Source organism: Leucoraja erinacea, chromosome 8 (genome assembly GCF_028641065.1).
Source record: "Leucoraja erinacea ecotype New England chromosome 8, Leri_hhj_1, whole genome shotgun sequence".
Lineage (NCBI taxonomy): Eukaryota > Metazoa > Chordata > Chondrichthyes > Rajiformes > Rajidae > Leucoraja > Leucoraja erinaceus.
The window spans coordinates 68,866,491-68,893,972 of NC_073384.1; the positions used below are offsets into that span (position 1 = coordinate 68,866,491).

Genomic DNA, 27,482 nt, shown 5'->3' on the forward strand with positions numbered 1-27,482 from the left:
AATGCGATTCCTCCTAATGGATAAATCAGACCAATTCATAACGAGTTGGTCTCCATTCGTTGTTTTTTTGGAATAATATGGTGCAACACAATTGTAAAACATAACTGTTTCAGGACTGGACGAGGGTTGGTCAAGATTATAAATAATGATCTCCTTTTCTTTTTTATTTTATTTTATTTTCTCTATTTTCTCTCTCAACTTTATTCATTTACTCGTTTTCTTTCTTCACACACTATATATTTCACATCTTTCTATCCTTTACTATCTAACTTCTTTTTCTTATGCTATTCTTTTTTCAATGTAACAAAAAAAAAGTTGTACATAAAATGTATTATGAAAATATATATTAGGCACTTTTGGTGCCATATGACTGTACTTACTTCTAATAAAATAAAATATTTAAAAAATAAATTAAAAAAAAGCAACTTCATCCACAGTACTATATGATCCATGAGACCTTGAGATGGGGGTCATCAGATGCTGCCCAGAACATGCAACCAATGTTTGTTTAGCAGGATAGAAGTAGTCTGCCAAGATAACCACTAACAACAGATAAGGAACAATTATAACACAGTGGCACAGCAGTAGAGTTGCTGCCTTACAGCACCAGAAACCCGGGTTCAATCCTCACTAAGGTTGATATCTGCACGGAGTTTGTACGTTCTGCCTGAGACCACGTGGAATTCTCCAGGTGCTCTGGTTTCCTCCCACACTCTAAAGACAGACAGATCTGTAGGTTAATTAACATATAAATTGTCCCCAGTGTGTGAGACAGAACTAGTGGGCAGGTGATCGTTGCTCAGCGGGGACTCGGTGGGCCGAAGGACCTGTTTCCAAGCTGCATCCCGAAACTAAACGAAAAAAGTTGTGGAAATAAACATAAATTATAAGAGTAGAATTAGGCCATTCGGCCCATCAAGTCCACTCCGCCATTCCATCATGGCTGATCTCTGCCTCCTAATCCCATCTTCCTATCTTCTCCCCATAATCCTTGGCACCCGTTCTAATCAAGAATCTGTCTATCTCTGCCTTAAAAATATCCACTGACTTGGCCTCCACAGCCCTCTGTGGCAATGAGTTCCACACATTAACTAACCTCTGACTAAAGAACTTCCTCCTCACCTCCTTTCTTAAAGAGTGCCCTTTTAACACGATCTTACTGAAGAGCAAAGCCTTTGTTTAACTTGTTCAGTGGCACCCCTAAGTAGCCTCGGGACAGAGTATACAAGTGAAAACAAATCTTGGCAGTGAACAGGTTAACAAAGTTTTGAGACCCCCCGATTGCTTTAAAAAAAAACTAGCCACATTCAAACCCATAACGCCACACACAGTCTGTGTCAGTTTATAATGTCTGCATAAACTTCAATAAAACTATACTTGTTTATCCTGTTTTCATCTGTGCAATGACCACATTTATAGTTGGTGTACATTTTTCAGATTTGACCAACTCTACTAAATTAGGGTATCGATCGAACATGGAGAAGGATAGGGGCGGCACGGTGGCACAGCGACAGAGATGCTGCCTCACAGCGCCAGAGACCCAGGTTCAATCCTAACCACGAGTGCTGTCTGTACGGAGCTTGTACGTTCTCCCCGTGACCTGCGTGGATTTTCTCCGGCTGCTCCGGCTTCCTCCCACACTCCAAAGACGTGCAGGTTTAATTGGCTTTGGTAAAAAAAAATTGTAAATTGTCCCTAGTGTGTTTAGGATTAGTGTTAGTGTGTGGGGATCGCTGGTCGGCATGGGTCGAAGGCCCCGTTTCCAGGCTGTATCTCTAAACAAAACTAAACTGTAAATGTTTCACCCAGTGTTTGGCCAGTCTGAATCTCACGTGAAAAGGGCATGCAGCAATAAAGGAAAAAAACAAACGAGTACTGCACTTACAGAGACGAATGCCAATAGCTCCTCTTCAGTCAGCTTATGAACAGGGCTGTTCTTCTGAAAATCCACACTGTTGAGACAACATTTTAGTTTGCACTTACACAACATTTAATGATAAGTTCACCCACCGAAACGAACAATTTGACAAAAAGTTACATGCAAAAAAATATTTCTTCTGAAAACCATCTGAAGGAAATCTAGCCTCAGCTTTATTTTGAGATTTTCAGCAATCAAATAGCAAAAAATAAAATTGTAAATGCTAGAAATCTAAAATGAAAAGAGCAAAATGAAGAAAATATTCAAGTCAAGCTTATTTGCTGCCTGTCCCGCTGAGTTACTCCAGCATTTTGTGTCTACCTTCGATTTAAACCAGCATCTGCAGTTCTTCCGACAGATTTTCAGCTTATTATAGCTAGGCTAAAATAGGCCCAGTTTAAAACCGAACACATTCTATGGGGTTTTCATTATGCTCTAGATAGCATTTATTGTCTCATATATAATGTCTCTGCACCATTTGCTCTTACACGAGGCAAAACTGCAGGGAGACAATGGTTAAGACGACCCCAAACCTTCTTGCAACACATCTGTCCAACAGCTGCTACAAGGGATATGTGGGTTATGGTGGTTGATAAAGATAAAATACCTGGAGAGAGGGAGGGGGGAGAGGGGAGAAATTCTACCTGGTCGGCTATGAATCTTTTTACTACAGTTAATGCACTTCCATTTCTGAATGGAAACTAGTTGGGAAGCTAGATGTTTGGACAGATCTACCAGAGAACGGGTCAGATGCTGCAGAATCTACAATGCAGTAACAATTGCTTCATGTGGCAGCCAGACATTGTCAACTGGAATCTGCCCAGGAAGCAGCTCTGGAATGGACAACATGGCCATTGTACTGACCTGCTCCATGTAGGTATGTTACAAAACCTACCTGAATCGTGGCTGAGCATCTGCCCCACCCCTTGTGTGTGATTTTGGAGCTGTTTGGAGGGGGCGGGTTTAAAACCCGATTTTTACTAGGCTGTTCCAATCGCAGATGTTCAGCCTAGTAAATCATTAACGGAGAATCGCTGCAAGACCCGGTCCCAAAAGCTATTATTAGTTTTATAGGCCTCGAATAGTAGATATAATAATTTTAAAAGCTCTCGTTCAGTTCGCAACCTCTCGCAGCCCCAGGGTTTTATAAAGCAAACAATTAAAGGTATGTACCTTATTTTTACATTAAATGGGGCATGTATATAACCCTATAATTAAAATTTTCTATAGCGAGTAGCTCATTTTGGGCTTTTTATATCCCGCAGTATTTTTCTCGGCATTTGAGGGCACAAATCCAGCGCGATTTGAACGTTCTAAACCAGCGCGTTCACAGAAACCGATTTAAATGGGCATTTATTTACAGCAATTGAACACTAAATTCCTTCCATTTGGCCTATAAATTAATGTAAATTAGATATAAAAATCATGTTATATTGTGAATTATTTGTGAATAATCTTTGGACACTTAGGCTATTTAAAAATGTTAATCTTTCCTTAAGAAATGTGCTTTTGACTATCCAAGATCACAGCTTTTTTGTAATGTCCATTGAAAATCAATAGGGAACAAGATGCTAATTTCCGAGTATGAAAATGGTCATAACTTTTTTAATACTTGAGATATGAAAGTGAATTTGGTGTCACATTAAACTTATTGTTATGCTTTATCTGATGCAGACTTGATTTTTTAAATCTCAAAATTTTGTAACATTGCTACTCCATGGCATTTTGTTTCCTGAAGGATACTTCACATCAAGCACACTGAACGAGAAATCCGGTGAGATTTTCCACTAATGTCTCATTTTCAGTACACCATGGCTGGCAGGAGAGGCACAGCTGGTAGAGCTGCTGCCTCACCGCGCCAGAGTCCCGGGTTCAACCCTGTGATGGCATACTGTCTGTGTGGAGTTTGCATGTTCACCCTGTCTATGCGGGTTTCCTCCCACATTCGCGTTTGTAGGTAACTTGGCCTCTGTAAATTGTTCCTCTTGTGTATGGAGTTGAAGTGGGCGAACAATGAACTGGTGTGAACGGGTGATCGATGGTTGTCCTGGACTCGCTGGGGCGAAGGGCCTGTTTCCATGCTGTATCTCTAAATTAAACTAAAATAACTGATTGTAACTGATTGTATAAGAATGTCTGTATGTTTCATATGGGTCAGTATATTGCATCAATTTTCTTACTGCAATGAAAATTTGATGGAACATGAAACCTGATCATGGCTGAATGTTCTGGGATCTTACCATATGATAATTATGATAAGATGATCTTATCTTCTTATGATACGAGAACTACATGCAGCACACAAATGTCAGTAATGTGGTGCCCAGATATACATGCATTTAGATGGACAGGGGCTGATTAGGGAAAGTCAACAAGGCTTTGTTCGTGGTAGATCGTGTCTTACAAATCTGGTCACTTTTTTTGAAGAAGTAACAAAAAAAGATTGATGAGGATAAAGACATAGTTGATCCACAGCAAAGCATTTGATAAAACTGCACATGTTAGAAGGTTGGGCCTAACATGGAAGGTTAGACTGCATGGGATCCATGGTGAGCCAACCGACTGGATAGCAAATTGGCTCCATGGAAGGAAGCAGAGGGTGATGGTGGAAGGTTGCTTCTCGGACTGGAGGCCTGTGACTAGTGGTGTACACGCCTCAGGATTTAGTGCGGGCCCGTTACTGTTTGTCATCTACATCAATGATTTGGATGAGAATGTACAATGCAAGATTAGCAAGTTTTCAGATGATACAAAAGTGCATTGTAGATGGAGTAAATGGCTATCAAAGATTGCAGCAGGAACATGCTCAGATCTTGCACGTTTTTACAGTGGCAGATGGGCTGAGGATTACTGGTGTTAGTGAATGGATGGGGTGGGCAGAAGGCTTCCCGCCGAGCCATGGCTGTGGACCAGGATCGCGGTCGGGGGCCCTTTATTGAGGCGCCGCAGTCTCGGTGCCATCTACAAGGCTCGGCGGGACGGCCGAACCCGCCCAGAGCTCGTATGGCTCTGTCAGAAGGCTGGAGTGGAGGAGGCTAGATGGGAACAGAGGCAACCGGACACACACGGGAGGAGGCAGGGGCCAGTGACAAACGGAGCATAGGACGATGGAGCCCGCGTTGAACGTGCCAGACCCAGTGAAGGGGGGCGGGGGGTTGACAAATGGGCCAATATTTTTTTGAAAGACGTAGTGAGCAACTTATTTCTACTAATGAAATTCTCAGATATTATCCCATGAGCTCAATTTTGTCCCTTTATTGACAACAGAAGGGAGAAAAACCAATGCTTTAAATTAATTCTCTTAAGTAGATTGTAAATCCTGAATGTATTAAATGGTGAAACAATACAGTAAACCCATGTTTTAAGGGGGCCTTTTATAATAGAAACATAGAAAATAGGTGCAGGAGTAGGCCATTCGGCCCTTCGAGCCTGCACCGCCATTCAATATGATCATGGCTGATCATCCAACTCAGTATCCTGTACCTGCCTTCTCTCCATACCCCCTGATCCCTTTAGCTACAAGGGCCACATCTAACTCCCTCTTAGATATAGCCAATGAACTGCCCTCAACTACCTTATGTGGCAGAGAGTTCCAGAGATTCACCACTCTCTGTGTGAAAAATGATCATCTCATCTCGGTTCTAAAAGATTTCCCCCTTATCCTTAAACTGTGACCCCTTGTTCTGGACATCCCTAACATCGGGAATAATCTTCCTGCATCCAGCCTGTCCAACCCCTTAAGAATTTTGTAAGTTTCTATAAGATCCCCCCTCAATCTTCTAAATTCTAGCGTGTACAAGCTGAGTCTATCCAGTCTTTCTTCATATGAAAGTCCTGCCATTCCAGGAATCAGTCTGGTGAACCTTCTCTGTACTCCCTCTATGGCAAGAATGTCTTTCCTCAGATTAGGAGACCAAAGCTGTATGCAATACTCCAGCTGTGGTCTCACCAAGACCCTGTACAACTGCAGTAGAACCTCCCTGCTCTTATGGATGATGGTTATAGCAGACAGACCTGCCGACCCTCCCCAAGGTTTACATCATCTCCCCGGCCGCATGAAGTCACGGCTTCCAACGTCACCCCTGGCTCACGAGGTGCCCCAGCGAGCCCTTCTTCACCCGCTGCACGGTCCGTTGACCCGATTGTTTTTGTGGCTCACGTTGTAGCCTCTGGGGGACAGCTCTTTTGTTCAGGCCACCGCCACGGACAGGACGCACTCAGTTACCGCGAGCTCACCCCCCCCGTCATCACCTCCCCCTCCTCCCGTGAAGCTGTCGACAGACTTCACCTCGTAATCGGCAGCTGGTGAGACGGGATTGCCCCGCACCCATGACCTGGTGCGTCCTAGCGGTGGCAACGGCCTGAAGAAAGCCCGGCCCCCAGGGGCGACAATGTGAGCCGCAACAACGGGCTGTGTCACCGGGCCGTGCGGTGGGTGAGGAAGGGCTCTCTGGTGCAGACCAGTGGCCTCAGTGCATACTTTTAAGGTGAAAGGACACAAAGTGTTGCAGTAAATCAGCAGACTGAATCAGAAGAAGGGTCCCAACGTCACCCATCCATGCTCTTCAGTGGTGCTGCCCGCTGGTTTACTCCAGCACTTTGTGTCCTTTTGTATAGTAAACACCATCTTTGTTTACAATAATACCTTACTCGGATATAAAGTCCAATCAGCAACAACGGACATCATCCCCCCCCTTCGCCTCATCATCATCATCGACAGTCACTCGAAACGGGAGGACGCCAGTGCGTGACTTTGTTTAACGTGGGGAGACTGGTGCACAGACAGCCACCACACTATCCTTTACAGATCTGGGTCAGGATCCAGTGGCATGGAGTCCAAGACGACCGGAGACCCTTTTCTGCTGCAGCCTCCATCCGTCTTCCCAGCCGTTGTGACGCTCCATTAAGGTCAGCCATCGTCCTCCGCCTGTTGCACCGTTGAGGTCTTGGTTGGATTGCTCTTTGTCAGAGACCTCCCCCTCGACCTTACCGCCATGGGTGGCCCTACCAGGAGCATAGCTCCAGTCGACATCGCTCCCAGGATCTCAGGACCACACAAGCTTCTCCACCACGACAAGGTGACAACCTCTTCCCCCCAATGGTCTGTTATAATGAGGGTTGACTGTACCCTTACATTTCATGCAAAACCTAATTCTCAGATATCTCTCAGCACACTTTTGTCTCCATTAGCTGTTTGCTTCTGAAGTTGTTGACAACAAATAAAGCACAAACCAACGGACATGCATTGCCACCATGCCACAAGAGACAATTATTCACATAATGGGGGCCTCTAGTACAATCCCTTCGAGTGCTCGCACCATTCTTATATCTAAGCTCGACCCACACAGCCTCAGCGGACAAGGCCTCCAGTGTGGCCTCTCTGACTGCCTCTGTGACAGTCTCTCTGGTCAGTAGCGCAACTCCCCCACCTCTGTTGTTCCCCTTCTTGGTCACATCTGAAACATCAAAACCCCAGAACACTGAGCTGCCGGTCGAGTTCCTCTCACAACCACATTTCCACAATGGCCACAGCATCACTGTCCCAGCATCGAGCCCCACTCTAAGATCATCTGCGTTCTCCACAATACTCCTTGCACTGAAATAAACACACGGCAGCCCATCAGAGTCACCATAGTCCTTCACCTCTTCCTGCCTGTCTTTCCATTGAGACTGTGGTCCCAACCTCTACCTTCACAGCACTACATCCAATTTCTGACCTCCTCCTCTGGTTCCCACCCTCTCGATTTGCTCTAGTGAACCCTCCTTGACTCTACGAATCAGGTTTTGGAACCAGCCCTCACAACCCTGACCTCTATCTTCAAGTAGACCTTGCTTTCCCTCTCTCTCCATCCCCTCCCCCTTCCCAGTTCACCCACCAGTCTTACTGTCTCCGACTACATTCTATTTCTGCCCACCCCCTCCCCTGACATCAGTCTGAAGAAGGGTCTCGACCAGAAACGTCACCCATTCCTTCTCTCCAGAGATGCTGCCTGTCCTGCTGAGTTACTCCAGCATTTCGTGTCTATCCTCACAACCCTAATCCTATTTCAGCAACGGAACACCACGGAGCAGTCCTTGTCCTATCATGTCATGTTTTTGCTGTTGCTTTGTTTTGTACTCATTGTTTTCTACTGATATCTTGTTCTTTCTCAGTCATTTTCTTTTTACTGCCTTGCAGAAGTGATGTATGATTTATGTTTAATTTACATGTGATTTATATTTTTGAGTCTGTCTGAGTCTATATGCCTATGATGATGGTGCAAGCAAGATTTTCATTGTGCCTATTCCTCACTGTACTTGTGCATTTGAAAATAATCTCAACTAGACATGACTGGTCTTGACATGGGAGTTAAACAACATGTGGAGATGGTTTAGGGTTGAAACCTGTGGGAGCGATGGAGGCAAGTAGTCACACATTTTAGTAGTGTTTTGATTAGTGCTTGAGCTGTTCTGACCCAGAAATCCAAGTGTAAAATGGGATTAGTATAAATTGGTTCTTTGTGGCTGGCACAGGTCCAGTGGGTTTAAAGATCCTTTCTATAGGTATGTAACAAAACCTACCTGAATCGCCATTGGGAATCTGCCCACAGCCAGGTCCGCGATTTTGGCACTGTTTGGAGGGGGCGGGTTTAAAACGCGATTTTTACTAGGCTGTACTAATCGCAGATGTTCAGCCTAGTAAATCATTAACGAAAAATCGCTGCAAGACCCGGTCGCAAAAGGTATTATTAGTTTTATAGGCCTCGATAATATAGTTATTAATAGTTTAAAATTACTGTCTCATTCCGCAACCTCTCGCAGCCCCAGGGTTTTATAAAGCAAACAATTAAAGGTATGTACCTTATTTTTACATTAAATGGGGCATATATATATAACCCTATATATCAAGTTATCTATAGCGAGTAGTTCATTTTGGGCTTTTTATATCCCGCAGTATTTTTCTCGGCATTTGAGGGCACTAATCCAGCGCGCTGTCAACGTTCTAAACCAGCGCGTTCACATGAACCCACTAGAAAGCCGATTTAAATGGGCATTTATTTACAGCAATTGAACACTAAATTCCTTCCATTTGGCCTATAAATTAATGTAAATTAGATATAAAAATCATGTTATATTGTGAATTATTTGTGAATAATCTTTGGACACTTAGGCTATTTAAAAATGTTAATCTTTCCTTAAGAAATGGGCTTTTGACAATCCAAGATCACAGCTTTTTTGTAATGTCCATTGAAAATCAATAGGGAACAAGATGCTAATTTCCGAGTATGAAAATGGCCATAACTTTTTTAATACTTGAGATATGAAAGTGAATTTGGTGTCAAATTAAACTTATTGTTATGCTTTATCTGATGGGATAAATTGCAGACTTGATTTTTAAAATCTCAAAATTTTGTAACATTGCTACTTTCTACGATGTACAACGTCACAAACTGTTCATGCCCTGCTTTTTACAGGATATCATTGCATAAATAGGCAGTTATAAAATTCACAACATTTTTGATTCTCAGAGTATTCTGAGGGATAGGATATACAGGCACTTAGATGGACAAGTGCTGATTACGGATCGTCAGCATGGTTTTATACGTGGGAGGTCGTGTCTCACAAATCTGATTGAGCTCAAGATGTGACCAAAGAGGTTGATGAGGGCAGAACTGTAGATGTTGTATAATATGGACTTCAGTAAAGCATTTGACAAGACTCCGCAGTGTTCCATCACCCCACTTGACCCGTGGCTTGGAGATGGTGGAAAGGCTTAATAGGACCACAAACTGGATGTCTTGCATCGGATACCCAACTTGACCCGCTCTTGCATTTACAGTATTTATTTGGCTCGTTCAGTATCTGGTCAAAAATAGCTCAGATTATTTATGTTCAGAAGTTCTAGGAGCAGAATTAGACCATTCGGCCCATTGAATCTACTCCTCCATTCAATCGTGGCTGATCTGTCTCTCCCTCCTAACCCCATTCTCCTGCCTTCTCCCCATAAACCCTTGACACCTGTACTAATCAATAATCTATCTATCTCTGCCTTAAAAATATCAACTGACTTGGCCTCCACAGCCTTCTGTGGCAATGAATTCCACAGATTCACCACCCTCCGACTAAAGAAATTTCCCCCTCATCTTCTTCCTCAAGGAACGTCCTTTAATTCTGAGGCTGTGACTTCAGGTCCTAGACTCTTCCACTGGTGGAACCATCCTCTCAACATCCACTCTATCCTGATGTTGTAGGACTCGGCAATGGTATTATGATTTAATGTCAAGGATAGATGGCGATTGCTCCATCCATTAATGGCATTGCAGTTACTTGCTACTTCTCAGCCCTGCCCTGAATGTGGTCTGGAAGTTGCTGTATTGCAAGAACTGCTTGCTTTACTGTGGAAGTGAACATTGTGCATTTATCAGTAAATAGCCCTCAATTCTGTCTTTATTATGGAAGGTGGTCATTGATAAAGCAGCTTAAGATGGCGGGGCCTTTTACACTGCCCTGTGGTATTCCTGCAATGATATTCTATGGGATATGTGGGAAGGAACTGCAGATGCTGGTTTAAATAGAAGATAGACACAAAAAGCTGGAGTAACTCAGCAGGACAGACAACATCGCTGGAGAAAAGGAATAGGTGACATCAGAGATGCTGTCTGACCCACCGTGTTACTCCAGCTTTTTGTGTCTATCTTTGACATTCTGGGATGTCTCATCTCCACCAACAACACTATCTTCATTTGCACAAACACTAGTTATTGTAGACTCAGTGTTGTTTGGCATCGCTAGTGACACCATCCATCATTTCACTGATATCTGGGAGTTATCCCATCAACTGGGATGGATTCCTTGGTCAGAGATGAGTTTTACTGGATCAGTCTGCTTTTGTTGTGAAATGAGCAATTTTCCATAGGCTTGGCTGGATGCTGGTGCTTCAACTATAGCGGATAAATGCAGATGGATGTGCAGCAATACTATAGTTGGGATGTTGTCCAATCTCACACTTTGCTATATCCAGTGCTCACAGCTATTTTGTGTTACCAAAGTGGAGTGAATCAGATTTGGTGAAGAATGGCTTCAGTGAAAGTAGAAGCCGAGAGAGGTCATAAACTCATCGGCTCCCACACACTATTCAGCTTTGTCGTTGACATTCACATGGTTGGTCTCCACAGTTGTTGAGAATGGAAGTGTTCTACAGCCCCTTCCTCTCAGCCCCCATCATCCACCGCCTCTTATGACCAGATAGCGCAGGATTGCAATCTGATCGACCTGTTGGCTCGTTTACCTCCATCTATTGCATGCAGTTGAGACTCATGTCAAGGTTGGCTTCGTGCTGCTGATGAAATGCCTTTCTGCTCTGCTCACTCGATTGCAACGGAAACATCACCATTGATGCCATTGAGCCATTCATTTGTGTATGGCTGCTCCGCCTGCAGTCTGTCCTTTCACCCTTTTTTATTTTTATTTTTAGTCCTGTCAGAACAAAATGTTTATTGGAGGTCTTCTTTTATGTGGTGGGTGGGGGGAGGGGAAGGGGGAAACTATTTTAATCCCAGTACTACCTGGTCGGAGATGCGGTTTTCCTCCGAACCGCATCTTCGTCCTCTCTGTGCGGCCTACCATCAAGCTGGAGCAGCGCTGGAGCGGCGTTTCCTGCCGGGACTACAGCTTCGCCGGCGGTGCAGATGCTGGGACACCAACACGGAGCGGGCGATGCCTTACCGGGTCGCCTTGCGGTAAGCTCCGGGGCACTGTGACCGCCGACTGCGACATCGTTGAGCTGCGGCTACAGAGCGTCCAGCCGCGGGCGGGCAGCACTGGATTTACAACACCGCGGAGCCTGGGATCCGAGATCGCCAGAGTCGGAGGTCCGGCCGGCGCGGCCTGAGAACTTTGGACATTGCAGTCTTCGGGGAGGAAGCGGCCGCTTCAGTCCAGGCCGCTGAAGGATGTTCACCCGACGCCGATGATCCAGCTTCGCGGCAAGAGGGCCTGAAAACACCGGGTTGGCTGAGGAGGCCACATATAGACCCCGACCTCGGGTGGACTATGAGGAGGAGAACTGGATATTTTTAGTGCCTTCCCTCACAGTGAATTCTGCTGTGGGGGGACGTTTCTTGTTGATTTCTATAGTGTACTGTTCTGTGTCTTTTTTTCTTTTTCTTTTTTTTATTTTGTATGCATTTATTGACATTTAATCTATTCAATTAGTTTAATCAACCTCTGTAATGCACTTTGGTTCAAAGTGATTTTGTTTAAAAGTGCTATATAAATAAATATTATTATTATTCAATTTGTTCTAACCCATTTAGCACAGCTAAAGCGATCACGTCCAGGTTTGTAGGTTAATTGGCATGGTATAAATGTAAAAATTGTCCCTTGTGTTGGATAGTGTTAAGGGCCTGTCCCACTTGCATGCGATTGCGTGCGTTTGGCGCGACCAAACGGAAGCGGAGTTAACGCGAAGTTCGCGCGTGACGTAATTTGCGTCCTGCTGACCAATCAGCTGGGCAGGAGGCAGGCCGACTGAATTTGGGCGCGAATGGCGTCGGGCAGTGACGTCATCACGTGACGCCACACCGGGCGGTGACGTCATCGCGCAACGCCACGCGCTAGGCGGACGCCATCAAGACGCTGCGTACGACCGCAATGCGCCTGCGTTCCGACAGGCCGTTGGCGCGCGAAGATTTCGGCCACTGACAGAATTTCGGAGCCCCGTGCGATATCGGGACCAGCCCCACACAACAGAATTTCGGAGCCCCGCACAACAGAAGTTTGGAGCCCCGCGCGGCCATACGGTGCCCGTACACCTCAAGCGATCACGAGGTCACGTAATTTGCGAGCCAAGGTCGCGTAAGTGGGACAGGCCCTTTAGTGTGCGAGGATCACTGGTGGGTTTGGGTTTGGTGGGCCGAAGGGTCTCTCTAAACTAAACTAAACTAGTGCCACAACATGTGTAGGAAGGAACTCCAGATGCTGGTTTAATTCGACAATAGACACAAAATAGTGCCACACAACATGATGGTTGGCACTATAGAGGGAAAGTGATCGTCTTCACAAGGACTGTGCAATGGTCAATTCTGATAATAGATCCGTAATCAAGCAAGGACAAGGTCAAAAATATCATCCCTCATTGTTTTGTCACTACCCCCTCAACCACTGTGGCAAGTAACAACCTCAGGTCATGGCCAGCTCAGTCAGTCACCTCCAGATTCAAGGACAGTTTCTTCCCAGCTGTTATCAGGCAAATGAATCATCCTACCACAACCAGAGGGCAGTCCTGAACTGCTATCTACCTCATTGGTGACCCTTGGACTATCCTTGTTCGGACTTTACTGTCTTTACCTTGCACTAAACATTATTCCCTTATCATGTATCCATACATTGCAAATGGCTTGCTTGTAATCATGTATTGTCTTTCTGCTGACTGGATAGCATGCAACAAAAGCTTTTCACTGTCCCTTTACACGTGACAATAAACTAAACACTGTCACTATTGGTGATGAAGACAGAAATACATTCAGTGTCACAGATACTTTAAGTTCTTCTCACAAGTTTTCAATCAGGAGGAACACTGTCTCACCGGCTGAGTGAGGATAGTGAGTGGTAATTGGGAGGAGATTTCCTTGCCCAGGGATGAACTGGTTTAATGAGAGTTTGAGAGGCATGGAGTTCATGTGGAGGAGTATCGGTGTTATCCCTTACCAGCAGTTTACCAATAATAATAATAATAATCTTATTTATATAGCACATTTTTAGTCAACTTGCATTGACCCCAAAGTGCTTCACATAATTACATTACATTTACACACAGGCAAAGGTGGGTGAAGTGTCTTGCCCCAAGGACACAACGACAGTATGCACTCCAAGCGGGATTCGAACCGGCTACCTTCCGGTCGCCAGCCGAACACTTAGCCCATTGTGCCATCTGTCGTCCCAATGTGCTACCCTTTCTGCAAATCAGCAAATTCTGGGCCTAAATAGAACAGGAGCATACGTGGAAAAATCCACTGACTGATCCAAAAATGCTCACCAGATAGCCAGGATTACAGCCAGCTCTACTGCGCTCAGATCCAATGCCTCGTCCTCCACTCGATCCACCAGTTCAATTGAATTCAGCAAAGTGTCATCACTCAAATCGAGATCCTGTTGGCAAATTAAGGAAAATGTCGTCTCAGTGAGGAATGTATGTCGTCTGCATTATTTGAGTTATTTATCTATTCCATATTGGTACCAAAAGAGTTTAATATCAACGAAAACCTTTGTTCCCTCATCACTGGTTCATCCATCTCTCGGACAAGTGTCTAAGATTTAAACAGAAAATTCGCAAAGATGGTGTAATATAGGGCACACATCTGCGCTGACATCATGACCACTAGTGTGCAAGAGCAGAGTGAACGATAATGTTGCTGTTTGCTGGCCTTCTCTCAGCTCCCCATTACTGCAAACGTTATCTATCCTTGTTGTTCCAGACTTGACCATTCCAGTGCGCTTGCATCCTCACTCTGAATCTCTAGAAACCTGAGTTTATCGAAAACTCTGAAGCACGAGTTCTAATTCACATAATGTCCCATTCATCCTTTATCTTTTTTAGCTTAGTTTAGTTTAGAGGTACAGTGCAGAAACAGGCCCTTTGGTCCCATCGAGTCCACGCCGACCAGCGATCTCCACACGCTAACACTATCCCACACACACTAGCACCAATTTACACCTATACCCAGCCAATTGAACTACAAAGCTGTACGACTTTGGAGTGTGGGGGGAAACCGAAGATCTCGGGGAAAACCCACGTACAAACTCCGTACAGGCAGCACCCGTAGTCGTGATTGAACCCAGGTCTCTGGTGCTGTAAGCGCTGTAAGACAGCAACTCTACCGCTGTCCTGGTATTTGCTGGCTTGACTCTGCATTCAGAAACATTCTTTGTCTCACAATTCTTTAATTTCCTTCAGCCATAAAATCACTGTCAGCACTCCGTAAATACTCGTCTCTTGAGAATCCTCACATCGCCTATCAGCTATCATCCATCATCTAGTGAGGCCATATAATCTATTCTTCTCTCCCTCTCTTCTCTCTACATCTTCTCTCACTCTCCATAACCTTCCTCGTTTAAGAGACTCGTTAAAATCTACTTCCTTAACCAAAACTACATCGTTCAAATTGTGTTCAATGACTTGCCTTTGAAACAGGGTGATAAAAGTTGATACTTTAGAAACACTTTGATTCTGTTTTTCTCTCTTCCCCCTTTCTCCTCTTCCCTCTGACTAATAAACGTGGAGCCCTACTGACAGTTTTTACAAACCAAGATTAGAAAACTCCTATAAGTTTATAAAAATGTATATAAAACCCGGCATGCATCCTATCTATGCCCCTCAGTGATTGATACACACCTGCTATTACGATCCAATGTCATCGCCTCCCGCACTGACGAGGAGAAAACGCTTGCCTTGCTCATCCTTCCCTAACGCTCAGTGATCGTCCCTCGCAACATATCTATCCCTCCTTTCTGACCGAACGTCCACCAAATTCCTTGCCTTCTCTTCACAGAAGATGCTGGAATGTCCAGCTGACGTGATAACTCCACATTTTGTGGTCTAGTCTGCAGTTCATGTGTCTTAACCCCCAGTCATGGAAAGTATCAGACGGATTTTATTCTTTGAACCGACAACAACGTTTGTGCTGATGTCCTACTTTGCTGTTGCTGTGGACTGACTTCCTTCTGCCAAAGCTCTCAGCAACTTCACATTATTCCCATGGACTGCAATTTAATTTCCATCAACCAGGGTTTTATGTGCTGTAACTTTCTTTCTAACCTGGTCTATGGACTCTTGAAGCCATACTGACATTTTAAAAACAAGATTAGTAAACTCCATAAGGTTATAAAAATGTTATAAAACCCCTGGGCATGCATCCTATCTATTCCCCTCATGATTATACACACCTCTATTAGATCACATCTCAGCCTCCCGCACTCCAAGGAGAAAACTCCTTGCCTGCTCATCCTTTCCCTAAAGCTCAGTGACTCGTCCCTAGCAACATATCTGCACCCTTTCAACATTTAATAACAGTATTTCTACAGCAGCATGACCCAAACAGAAGACAATCCCAGGACTGAGGCCTTAGTGAAGTCTACCACACACTTTAGTGTCATCTGCAGGCTTAACAACCACAAAATGCTGGAGCACACCATGTTCTGTGCAAGATTCCAGCATCTGCAGTTCCTTCAGTCTGAAGAAGGGTCTCGACCCGAAACGTCACCCATTCCTTCCTTCTCTTCACAGATGCTGCCTGTCCCGCTGAGTTACTCCAGCATTTTGTGTCTGTCTGCAGTTCCTTGTGTCTACAAACACACCTTACGCATTTTCATCCAAGTTAGTGAGATGAACCACATGGCGCATGTGTTTGATCCAGACTACGGGTGCTGTCTATACGGAGTTTGTACGTGCTCCTGTGAACGCGTGGGTTTTCTCCGAGATCTCTGGTTTCCTCCCACACTCTAAATACGTACAGGTTTTTTTAGGTAAATTAGCTTGGCAAATGTACAAATTGACCCTAGTGTGTGTAGGATAGTGTTAATATGCAGAGATCGCTGGTTGGCGCGGACCCGGTGGGCCGAAGGGCCTGTTTCCGTGCTGTATCTCTAAACTAAACTAAACCAATCCTGTATCATCCTGGATCCCATGTCATCTAACTTTCAAGAAGTTCCTGCTGAATTATACGAGGCAACGTTTACAGCCTTGTCAACCTTCTTCGTTACTTCATAAGTCATCGGCATAGAATGGGCGGGAGGGGGGAAGAGAGAGGGGGGGGAGAGGGAGAGGGAGAGGGAGAGGAAGAGAGAGAGAGGGAGAGGGAGAGGAGGAGAGAGAGAGCTGTTTGAATGACAATAAAAGGCATTCTATTCTATTCCAAACTGCATTAAACCATTAACTGTTTCTCTGCCCACCCACCTTACTGATCAAGATCCTGCTGTAATTTTTTATAACCATCTTTGAAATTTACAGTTGTATCAATAAAAAGCAACAGAACACACAAAATATATTTTAACATGAACATCCACCCCAGCGACTACCCCACATTCCTCACTGTGATGAAAGGCAAAAAAAAGTTCAATCTTCTTCCCTTTTTTGTTCTCCCGCGGTCGGGGCACTCGAACTTTCCGTTGTCGCGGTGATCTTGGCTCCAGCAACCGGCGGGCGAGCCCTCCGCATCAGGGCGATCAAGCTCCCGCATCGAGGGGATCTCAGGAAGATTGTTAAGGGCTTGGACACGCTAGAGGCAGGAAACATGTTCCCGATGTTGGGGGAGTCCAGAACCAGGGGCCACAGTTTAAGAATAAGGAGTAAGCCATTTACAACGGAGATGAGGAAACACTTTTTCTCACAGAGAGTGGTGAGTCTGTGGAATTCTCTGCCTCAGAGGTCGGTGGAGGCGGGTTCTCTGGATGCTTTCAAGAAAGAGCTAGATAGAGCTCTTAAAAATAGCGGAGTCAGGGGATATGGGGAGAAGGCAGGAACAGGGACTGATTGGGGATGATCAGCCATGATCACATTGAATGGCGGTGCTGGCTCGAAGGGCCAAATGGCCTACTCCTGCACCTATTGTCTATTGTCAGCTCCGGGCGATCGGACTCCGGAGTCAGGGCAGATCGAACCTTCTGCGACTTTGGAGCTGCCCAACATCAGTCTCTGCCCAAGACTGCAAGCTCCTCGATGTTGAAATCCGCAGGCTGCGGTTTTAGCGTAGATCCCAGGCAAGGGATCGCAGGCTCCAATGGTAAGTCCATGGCGCAGAGGCTCAGTCAGCCTTGAGTAAGGCCGCCAGCTCCATGATGTTAGGCCGCAGAGATACAAGCCGGAAAACAATCGCATCTCCGCCAAGGTAGCAGATTGAAAAAAAATCCCCCCTCCCCCCCCCCTCACATAAAACAAACCAAAGAACATTAACACAAACTTTTTAAAACACACTAAAATAACAAAAAAGACAAAAAGACAGGCAGACTGAAGGCGAGGCTGCCATTGTTGACGGAGCCACCTGGATGTTTGCGGATGAGATGAAGATAGGTGATGGGGCAGTTAGTGTTGAGGAAACAGGACTTGGACAGGCTGGGAGAGTGGGCAAAGAAGTGGGGTGTAGCAAAGTGTACAGTCATGCACTTTGGTCGTAGGAATAATGGCACAGACTACTTTCTAAATGGGGAGAGGATTCTGATATCGGAAGTGCATGTACATAAATTTGCAGGTTGAGGCTGCGGTAAGGAAGGCAAACGCAATGCTAGCATTTATTTCGAAAGGACTAGAATATCCAAGGGTGTAATGCTGAGGATAGACACAAAGTGCTGGAGTAACTGAGCAGTTCAGACAACGTCTTTGGAAAAAAAGGATAGGTGATGTTTTGGGTCGAGACCCTTCTTCAGACTCTATAAAGCGCTGGTAAGGCCTCATTTGGAATATTGTTGCAGTTTTGTGCCCCCACGGTGTGTGATGGTCTGGGCTGCGGCCACAATTTTGCTGTAATTTCTTGCAGTCTTGGATGGAGCTGTTCCCAAACCAAGCTGTGATGCATCTTTTTATTCAACCTTGCCTACAAAGTAGGTATGTTGCAAAACCTACCTTCAGCAGCGCTGCAGATCGCGCCCGTGTGCGCGATTTTGACGCCTTCGAGAGGGGGGGCGGGTTTAAAACGCGATTTTCTCTCGGCTATTCAAATTGAGGTTGTTCAGCCTACTTAGTTGCTGACGAAAAATCGCTGCGAGGTTCGTTCGCTGCAGCTATTTTTAAACTTAATTGGTTAATTTAATTGTTATAGTAGATTAAAAATCATCCTCTAAACCCGCGACCGCCGACAACGGGACGGATCTCATGCAGGGAACAACGCAAGGTAGGTTGTTTATTTTTACATTAAAAAGCGCTTCTTAAGATCCCTTTATACAAAATTTTATGTTGCGAGGAGCTAATTTGGGGGGCCATTAAATCCTGCAGTATTTTTCTGGGCATATGGGGTACAATCGGTACGTTCCAAACCGCAATGGGTACGTTCCAAACCAGCGCGTTCCACAGAGTTCCACAGGATCCCACTCGAAAGCTGATTTAAATGGCCATTAATTTACAGCAATTGAACACTAAATTGCTTCCATTTGGCCTATAAATTAATGTAAATGAGATTTAAAAATCATGTTTTATTGTGAATTCTTTGTGAATGTTATTTGGACACTTAGGCTATTTAAAAATGTTAATATTTTCTTAAGAAATGGATAGATGTTTAGATCTAGTAATTGAAGTTTGGAATTAGCTACAATTGGGTAACTAACTAATTATTTGCTTTAATTTCAGGTCATCCAAGTAAGATTGTTTAATATTTGTTTCAGAATGCTTCAATCTATAATAACTGAAATTTTCTTTCAGTTCTCTTAATTTTTAATAAAGTTATGGCCATTTCACTGTCCTTGATCACAGCTTTTGTGTTAAGTCAATGGAAAATCAATAGGCAACAAGATGTTAATTTCCGAGTATGAAAATGGCCATAACATTTTTAATACTGAAGATATGGAAGTGAATTAGGTGTCAAATTAAACTTATTGTTGTGTTTTATCTGATGGGATAAATTGCAGACTTGATTTTTTAAATCTCAAAATGTTGTAACATTGCTACACAAAGACTCCCTCCAGCTGCTGATCTGTGGCTACAGGAGGAAGGTGACTAGGATTATACAGACAGACAGTGGGCAAGAGTCGTGCCATACTCTACCAGCACCACATGTTAAAATCAGGCATGAGCAAATACTCATTTGAACCAACTTTGAGCAGGACACGTTTATTATAAACATTGAAGTGAATCAAAGGAATGCTACTTTTAAAGTGTCATTTCATTCTGGAGTTACCTTCGGCAAGTTTTCCAAAGGCGTTGGTGTTAGCGTGAGATCAGTTTGACAAAGGGCATCACCTTCCCGCCGGACATCCAAGATAAGCTGAGCCAAGTATCTGTCCTGGAATCGGGTACGCTTCCCCAAGGCACCTTAAACACAAGCAAGTCTGAGTTTACATTTAGTGTTGATCATCGAGGCTGGCAGGCTTTCAGAAACTACAGTGGATGGAAAAACAGGATATTATACTCACTGAATTTAAGATCTATTGTGCGACACGGTGGTGTAAAGAGACAGTTGCTGCCTTTGCCTTGACAGTTGCTCAACATCATGTTTCTCCTTGTGTAGGGGGCGCTGCTCTGGCAGCAGCCATGTCAGCAGCGCGTTAGTTTTTTTCAACCTTTTTTTATTTTTTAGTATGTTTTAAAGTATGTATTTAATGTTCCTTCGTGTGTTTTGTGTGGGGGGTGGTGTGGGGGGGTAAGGGGGAAACCGCTTCGGTCGCCTCCTCCATGGAGAGGCGAGTTTTTCCAGGTCGCCTCCCCCGTGGCCTAACATCAAGGATCGGCGCTGCCTTTCCCTGAGACGCGCCCGGGGCTTCAGCGGCAGGCGCAGCGTGGACTCGGCGTGGAGCGGGTGAGCCCTCGCTGGGGCTCGCCGGAGGGGAGTGCTCCGTTTCGCTGGCCCGGGGCAGCCGGCAGCCTGAAGTCGCGGTCTGCAGAGCTCCAGCTGGTGCGGCGTCTACAGCCCGGGATCCCTCGTGGGGGACCCGGGGGAAGAAGAAGCCATCGCTGCCGGCCTGCGGCCAACTTCTACCGCGGGGCCGGCATGGACTCACCATCACCACTGGAGGGAGCTTCGATCGCCGGCCCTGCAGTCTACGGTGCTTCTGGCTGCGGTGGAGTCTTTAAATCTCGACCGATCGGCCTACACCATCTTAAAGCCGCGGTCTCCGGTGAGGAAGAGCCGATCCTGGACTGACTCTGGAGTCTGGTCCTGTCCACGGGGGGGAAATGGAGGAGGACTGGCCACATTTTGCGCCTTCCACCACAGTGATGATTGCTGTGGTGGATGTTTGTGTTACAGTTTTACTGTGGTTGTGCGTTCTTTATTATTGTACTGCTGCTGACAACCCAAATTTCCACCGACCCTGGTTGTGTGGCAATAAATTATATCTATCTATCTATCTTACAGCGACAGAGACCCGGGTTCGATCCTGACTATGGGTGTTGCTGTACAGAGTTGTGCATGTTCTCCACGTGACCTGCATTGGTTTTCTCCGAGATCTTCGGGTTTCCTCCCACGGTTGAAAGACGTACATGTTTATACGTTAATTGGCTTGGTATCAATATAAAATGTAAAAGAAACACTAAAAGCGACTGGGCTTGTATACTCTGGAGTTTAGAAGGATGAGAGGAGATCTTATTGAAACATATAAGATTACTAGACTAAGTGGGACCAGTTGGGTCCCATGTTCACATGGGAGGGCTGGTCCCCCAACGCAATATTCCACCTCTCCACCAATTCCAATATTGGTGGTAAGTGGGGGGTGGGGGCTTTCTGGAGCGCTAGTATGGGTGTTGTGGGCTGAAGGGACTGGTCTCCAGAGGGCTAGTATGGACATTGTGGGCCAATTGGATTCTTGGAGCAGCAGCTCAGTCACTCAGGCCTGGTGGGTTGGCAGCTCACTCACGGCTGGTGGGCTGGCAGTTGACTCACGGCTATTCCTTGAAATTCCATTTCAAGCAGGGTGCAAGGCCACCAAATTCAAGTGCAGTTTCATACCACTTCAAGCTGAGTGCAAGACAACCAAATTCAAGTGCAGTTTCATACCACTGCAAGCTGAGTGCAAGGCCACCACATTCAAATGCAGTTTCATACCATTTCAAGTAAGGTGAAACCACCATAAAACTACACAAAACACCACATAAACACCACACTCACAATTCAGTAGACATTCAGTGTGTTCAGTTGATTCACAGCTCACAGTCGTGACCTCTCCCTCCCCCATCTTACAGAGACTGAGCCACACCCACACTTCCACGTTTTATAATCCCTCCCCCCTCCCACTGGAAGGGACGTGGCCTTCATGGCGTGATTGACAGGAGAGAGATTCTCAATATTATTTAAACACTAATAACACTTTTACTTTTCATTGATGAGGAGAATCTTCTGCACCTGATGAGCCGTGGGGGACTGAGTAAGATGGCCAAAAATCGCAGCCGTAAGTGGTAGCGTTTTATCTAAAATCAATATACAGTGCAAACAGGAAGTTGTCAAGTTTAGACTTTTAATCATTTACCATTTCAAACCAACCACCACTAACCATTTGCCGTGCTTTATTTCAAACCAACCACCACCAACCATTTGTTGTGCTTTATTTCAAACCAACCACATTTTCATTTTCAAACCACATTAAGGGCACTCAAGGTCAGTAAAACCACACTCACAGTTTAGTAGACATGTGTTCAGTGTTATTCACAGCTCAGACTGAGAGACGTGACCCTCTCGCTCCCCCATCTTGCAGAGACTGACTGAGGCACTCAACACTTCTTGGCGTGGCCTTCAGGAGAGAGAATCTCAACATTTTTTAAACACTAATAACTCCTTTATTTTTAATCGATGGGAAAAATCCTCTTGTCCTGCACAGCGGAGGGTAACTCTGTGTAAGATGGTCAAAAATCACAGCCGTAAGTGGCAGAGTTTTTTCTAAAATCAATATACAGAACAGGAAGTGGTCAAGATCAGAATTATAGTAATATAGATAGATAGATTAAGGGTTTGGACACGCTAGAGGAAGGAAACATGTTCCCGATTTTGGGGGAGTCCAGAACCAAGGGCCACAGTTTAAGAATAAGGAGTAAGCCATTTAGAATGGAGATGAGGAAACACTTTTTCTCACAGAGAGTTGTGAGTGTGGAATTCTCTGCCTCAGAGGGCAGTGGAGGCCAGTTCTCTGTATACTTTCAAGAGAGAGGAAGATAGGGCTCTTAACGATAGCGGAGTCAGGGGATATGGGGAGAAGGCAGGAACAGGGTACTGATTGGGGATGATCAACCATGATCACATTGAATGTCGGTGCTGTCTCGAAGGGCCGAATGGCCTACACCTGCACCTATTGTCTTGTCTAATTGTCCCTAGTGTATGTTGGACAATGTTAGTGTGCGGAGATCGCTGGTTGGCGTGGACTTGGTGGGCCTGTTTCCACGCTGTATCTCTAAACTAAACTAAAAAAGAAGGAATGAAGTTTGGAGAGTCATGCCCAGCAAAGGTACTAAAATAATGATGTTATCAATTACTTCAAAGAATGTATTGCAGTTTTAGTCATATTCCATATTCAATTGTTCCCGTCAAATTCATAATTGTGGCACAGAGTTGGCCAAAGTGGCATTAACATGCTTATGCATTCCGACTAGAAACATAGAAACTAGGTGCAGGAGTAGGCCATTCGGCCCTTCGAGCCTGTACCGCCATTCAATATGATCATGTCTGATCATCCAACTCAGTATCCCTTCCCTGCCTTCTCTCCATACCCCCTGATCCCTTTAGCCACAAGGGCCACATCTAACTCCCTCTTAAATATAGCCAATGAACTGGCCTCAGCTACCTTCTGCGGCAGAGAATTCCAGATTCACCACTCTCTGTGTGAAAAAGGTTTTTTTCATCTCGGTCCTAAAAGATTTCCCCCTTATCCTTAAACTGTGACCCCTAGTTCTGGACTTCCCCAACATCGGGCAACAATCTTCCTGCATCTATATGCCTGTCCAACCCCTTAAGAATTTTGTACGTTTCTATAAGATCCCCCCTCAACCTTCTAAATTCTAGCGAGTAATTCTAGATTCTCACATCCTGAATGACTGAAGATTCAGAACGTGTGAAGATTGGAGCGGTTCTGAAGTGTGACCTTCCACTAAGGGGAGTGAGCAGATGGCATTTGCCAGAACACTGCCTGGACTGAAGGCCTCGCCATAAAAGAGAGGTTGGACAAATTGTTTTCCACATTCAACGTTCTATGTTTACCCCTCAGTGAAGTATGATTACATTACATGCCGAGTGAGGAGGCCTTGTGGGGGCAGAACCAGTCACACCTACATATAATGAGAGGCCGGCCTGCTGAAGATGCCACACATCAATCCAAAAAGCAACAGCAAGGTACAATAGAAAGAGCAGAGCAACCTCTCACAAATTAGATCTGAAACGCCGCTGGGTGAGCACATTAGGTGGACAATCAATGCAGCGAATGGGAGGCGATGGCTCCAAGGACATCCCATTCTCAACAGTAATGGAACCCAGTGCGAGAGAAAAAACTTCCATCTCAGCTTTCTGCTGAGATCCCCACCTTAAATAAACCAGTTTAGGTATAGAGATACAGCGAGGAAACAGGCCCTTCAGCCCACCGAGTCTGCACTGACCAGCCATCCCCGCACATTAATACTATCCTACACACACTAGGGACAATTTTACATTTACACCAAGCCAAGTAACCTACAAACCTGTACGTCTTTGGAGTGCGAGAGGAAACCGAAGATCTCGGAGAAAACCCACGCAGGTCACGGGAGGAACGTACAAACTCCGCACAGACAGCACCCGGAGTCAGGATTGAACCCGGGTCTCTTGCGCTGTGAGGCAGCAACTCTACCGCTGCACCACCAGTCTACACCAACTTTGATTCACCTCAAGGAGTATGGAGGCAAGGCTGAGATGACAGGACATAGCAAATGGTCCAGAAGCAGTCAACAGCCCAGCGGTGGAACTGAAGACCTGCCCCCAGAAACTATCTGGGCCTCTATTCAAGTTGCTCCAATACAATTACAACACCACCATCGACTCAATAATGAAGATACCATACATACAATTTACAAAAATAAATCCAGTTCATCTCCACCTATTTACAATCACCATCAAAATGGAAGATCTGGTCGAATGCCATCAAGTGGCACGTACTCACTAATAAGCTGTTCAGTTTGGGTTTCACCAGATCTATCTGGCTCTAAACCTCATCACAGCTCTGGTTCAAACACCTCTGGAGATGAGGTGAGAGTGACCTCCCTTGACATCAGGTAACAGTTGGCATTAATGGACTCTGATAGAACTGGTTTAAACCTACGATGATAGTGTTGGATGTCACAAGCCAGTCACAAGAGATGTCACAAGCCACAAGCCAGGATGTCACAACTCCAGTTCATCCCTGCTGGAGCAACAAAATGAAATACAGAGGAACATACAGGATCAGCGTCTGTGGAGGGAATAGATAGGCGATGTTTCGGGTTGGGATCTTTCTTCAGACTGAATAGGGGAGAAAAAAATGGAAATGAGAAGTGGAGGTGGAGCAATACCTGACAAGTCACAAGTTCATAAGGAATAGGAGTAGATTGAGGCCATTCGGCCCATCAAGTCTACTCCACCATTCAATCATGGCTGATCTATCTCTCCCTCCTAAACCCATTCTCCTGCCATCTCCCCATAACCGACACCCGTATCAATCAAGAATCTATCTATCTCTGCCTTAAATATATCCACTGACGGCCTCCATAGCCTTCTGTGGCAAAGAATTCCACAGATTCACCACCCTCTGACTAAAGAAATTCCTCCTCATCTCCTTCCCAAAAGAACGTCCATTAATTCTGAGGCTGTGACCTCTGGTCCTAGACTCTCCCACTAGTGGAAACTACTATCCACATCCACAGTATCCAAGTGTATCAATATTCTGTATGTTTCAATGAGGTCCCCCCTCTTCATCTAAACTCCAGTGAGTACAAGCCCAGTGCCGTCAAATGCTCATCATAGATTGACCCACTCATTACTGGGATCATTCTTGTAAACCTCCTCTGGACCCTGCACACCCTTCCTCAGATATGGTGCCCAAAATTGCTCACAATATTCCAAATGTGGCCTGACCAGCGCCTTATAGAGCCTCAGCATTACATCCCTGTTTTTGTATACAAGCCCTCTTGAAATAAATGCGTTTGCTTTCTTTACTACTGATTTGATTTGCAGATTAACCATTTGGGAATCCTGCGCTGGCAATCTCAAGTTTCTTTGCAACTCCGATTTTTGGATTCTCTCCCCATTTACAAAATAGCCTACGCCTTAATTCCTACTACCAAAATGCATGACTCTACACTTTGCTACACTGTATTCCATCTGCCACTTCTCTGCCCACTCTCCCAACCTGTCCAAGTCCTTCTGCAGAGTCCCTGCTTTCTCTACACTACCTGCCCCTCCACCTATTTTCGTATCATCCGCAAACTTGGCCACAAAGCCTTCAATCCCCTCGTCCAAATCATTAATATACAACGTGAAGAGTAGCGGCCCCAGCACCGAGCCCTGCGGAACTCCGCTAGTCACTGGCAGCCAACCAGAAAAAGCCCCCTTTATTGCCACTCTTTGCCTTCTGCCATCCAGCCAACCTGCTATCCATGCTAGTACCTATTTTTGGTCGAGACCTTGCTTCATACCCGACCCAAAACGTCACCAAAACGTCAGAGATGCTGCATGAGCTGCTGAGTTATTCCAGATTTTGATTTCTATCTTTGGTTCCTACACAAGTCATAGTTGGATACATGAGGGGGATTTAAATCGCAGAAAACTGAAGTAGGTGACAAAGGTGAGAGGTGAAAAGGAAACAAAGGAATGCCAGTTAAAGAAAGGAGGACTGAAATAAAGCAGAGAGAGGGGCATGAATGGAAGGGGGCAGGGAAGAAAGAGGGGAATATAAGGGAAAGATGGGACTCGGGAATGGGAGATGAGTAACGAGAGATATTTCCCATATTTCCCTTTTATCCTCCCCCCTTTCCCCTTTCACCCAGATCCTCCACAGTGCTACCAGTCTCCATGCATATTCCTGGGAATATTCTCAGGATACAAGCTTATAGTGAGACAGCAAGCCTGGAAAAAGGCCATGAAGAATTGTGTGGGAAGGAACAGCAGATGCCGGTTTACATCAAAGATAGACACAAAATGCTGGAGTAACTCAGCGGGACAGACAGCATCTCTGGAGAGAAGGAATGGGCGATGTTTCGGGTCGAGACTGATGAAGGGTCTCGACCCGAAACGTTACTCATTCCTTCTCTCCAGAGATGCTGCCTGTCCTGCTGAGTTACTCCAGCATGTTGTGCCTAAAAGGCCAGGAAGAAATGGATCTGCACAGTGAGGCCAGATATACCCAGCCCACTGTGTTGCTCAAAGTGGCTGCAATGGCTGACAAGGGAAGTCAGAATTTAATAACTAGAAAAGCAGAGGTTCTGCTAAAAGTTCACATCCCTGCCATTAACTTCCAGCAGTACCCTCTAGAACTGGAACACCAAATAATCAGTGAGTGAGCAAAAACATGTTAAGAATAATTCAGAGAATAGACCAGATTTGATATCTCTGAAGTAAAGAGGAAATTAAAATATTTAGCAGGATGGAAATATATTTTGAATTAATTTTATTTTGAAATGATTGGCAACCTTAATAGCTATTTTTCCACTAACTCAGCATTTTCAACCTTTAATGAGCAGAGTACATTCGTAAGTGTGACATCTAAAGACAGAATACAACACGGTGAATGTGTGCAGTTGTGGGACAGTTGCCTTCCACATTTACTCAATACTGATTATCGTTCATTTGGAATATCTGGTGATGTAACCGTAAGCTATTTTTGCTGACTGTCACTGATTTTTCAAGGGCACACTCTGACATTGTAACTTGCTGTATCGGGTGATGTCGAAAATAGGGCA

The 27,482-nt window shown here is 45.1% G+C and overlaps 1 protein-coding gene across 2 annotated transcripts in view; it reads right to left on the minus strand.

The window, feature by feature from the left end:
• Positions 1-27,482, minus strand: part of ttc27 (tetratricopeptide repeat domain 27) — a 154,248-nt gene that overhangs the window by 84,911 nt on the left and 41,855 nt on the right. For both annotated transcript variants that reach the window (XM_055639932.1, XM_055639931.1), the window contains exons 7-9: positions 19,780-19,913; positions 13,935-14,047; positions 1,886-1,952 (exon numbers count right to left, since the gene is read on the minus strand). In XM_055639932.1, the coding sequence (XP_055495907.1) occupies positions 1,886-1,952; positions 13,935-14,047; positions 19,780-19,913 (314 nt within the window). The remainder of the gene's footprint in view (positions 1-1,885; positions 1,953-13,934; positions 14,048-19,779; positions 19,914-27,482) is intronic.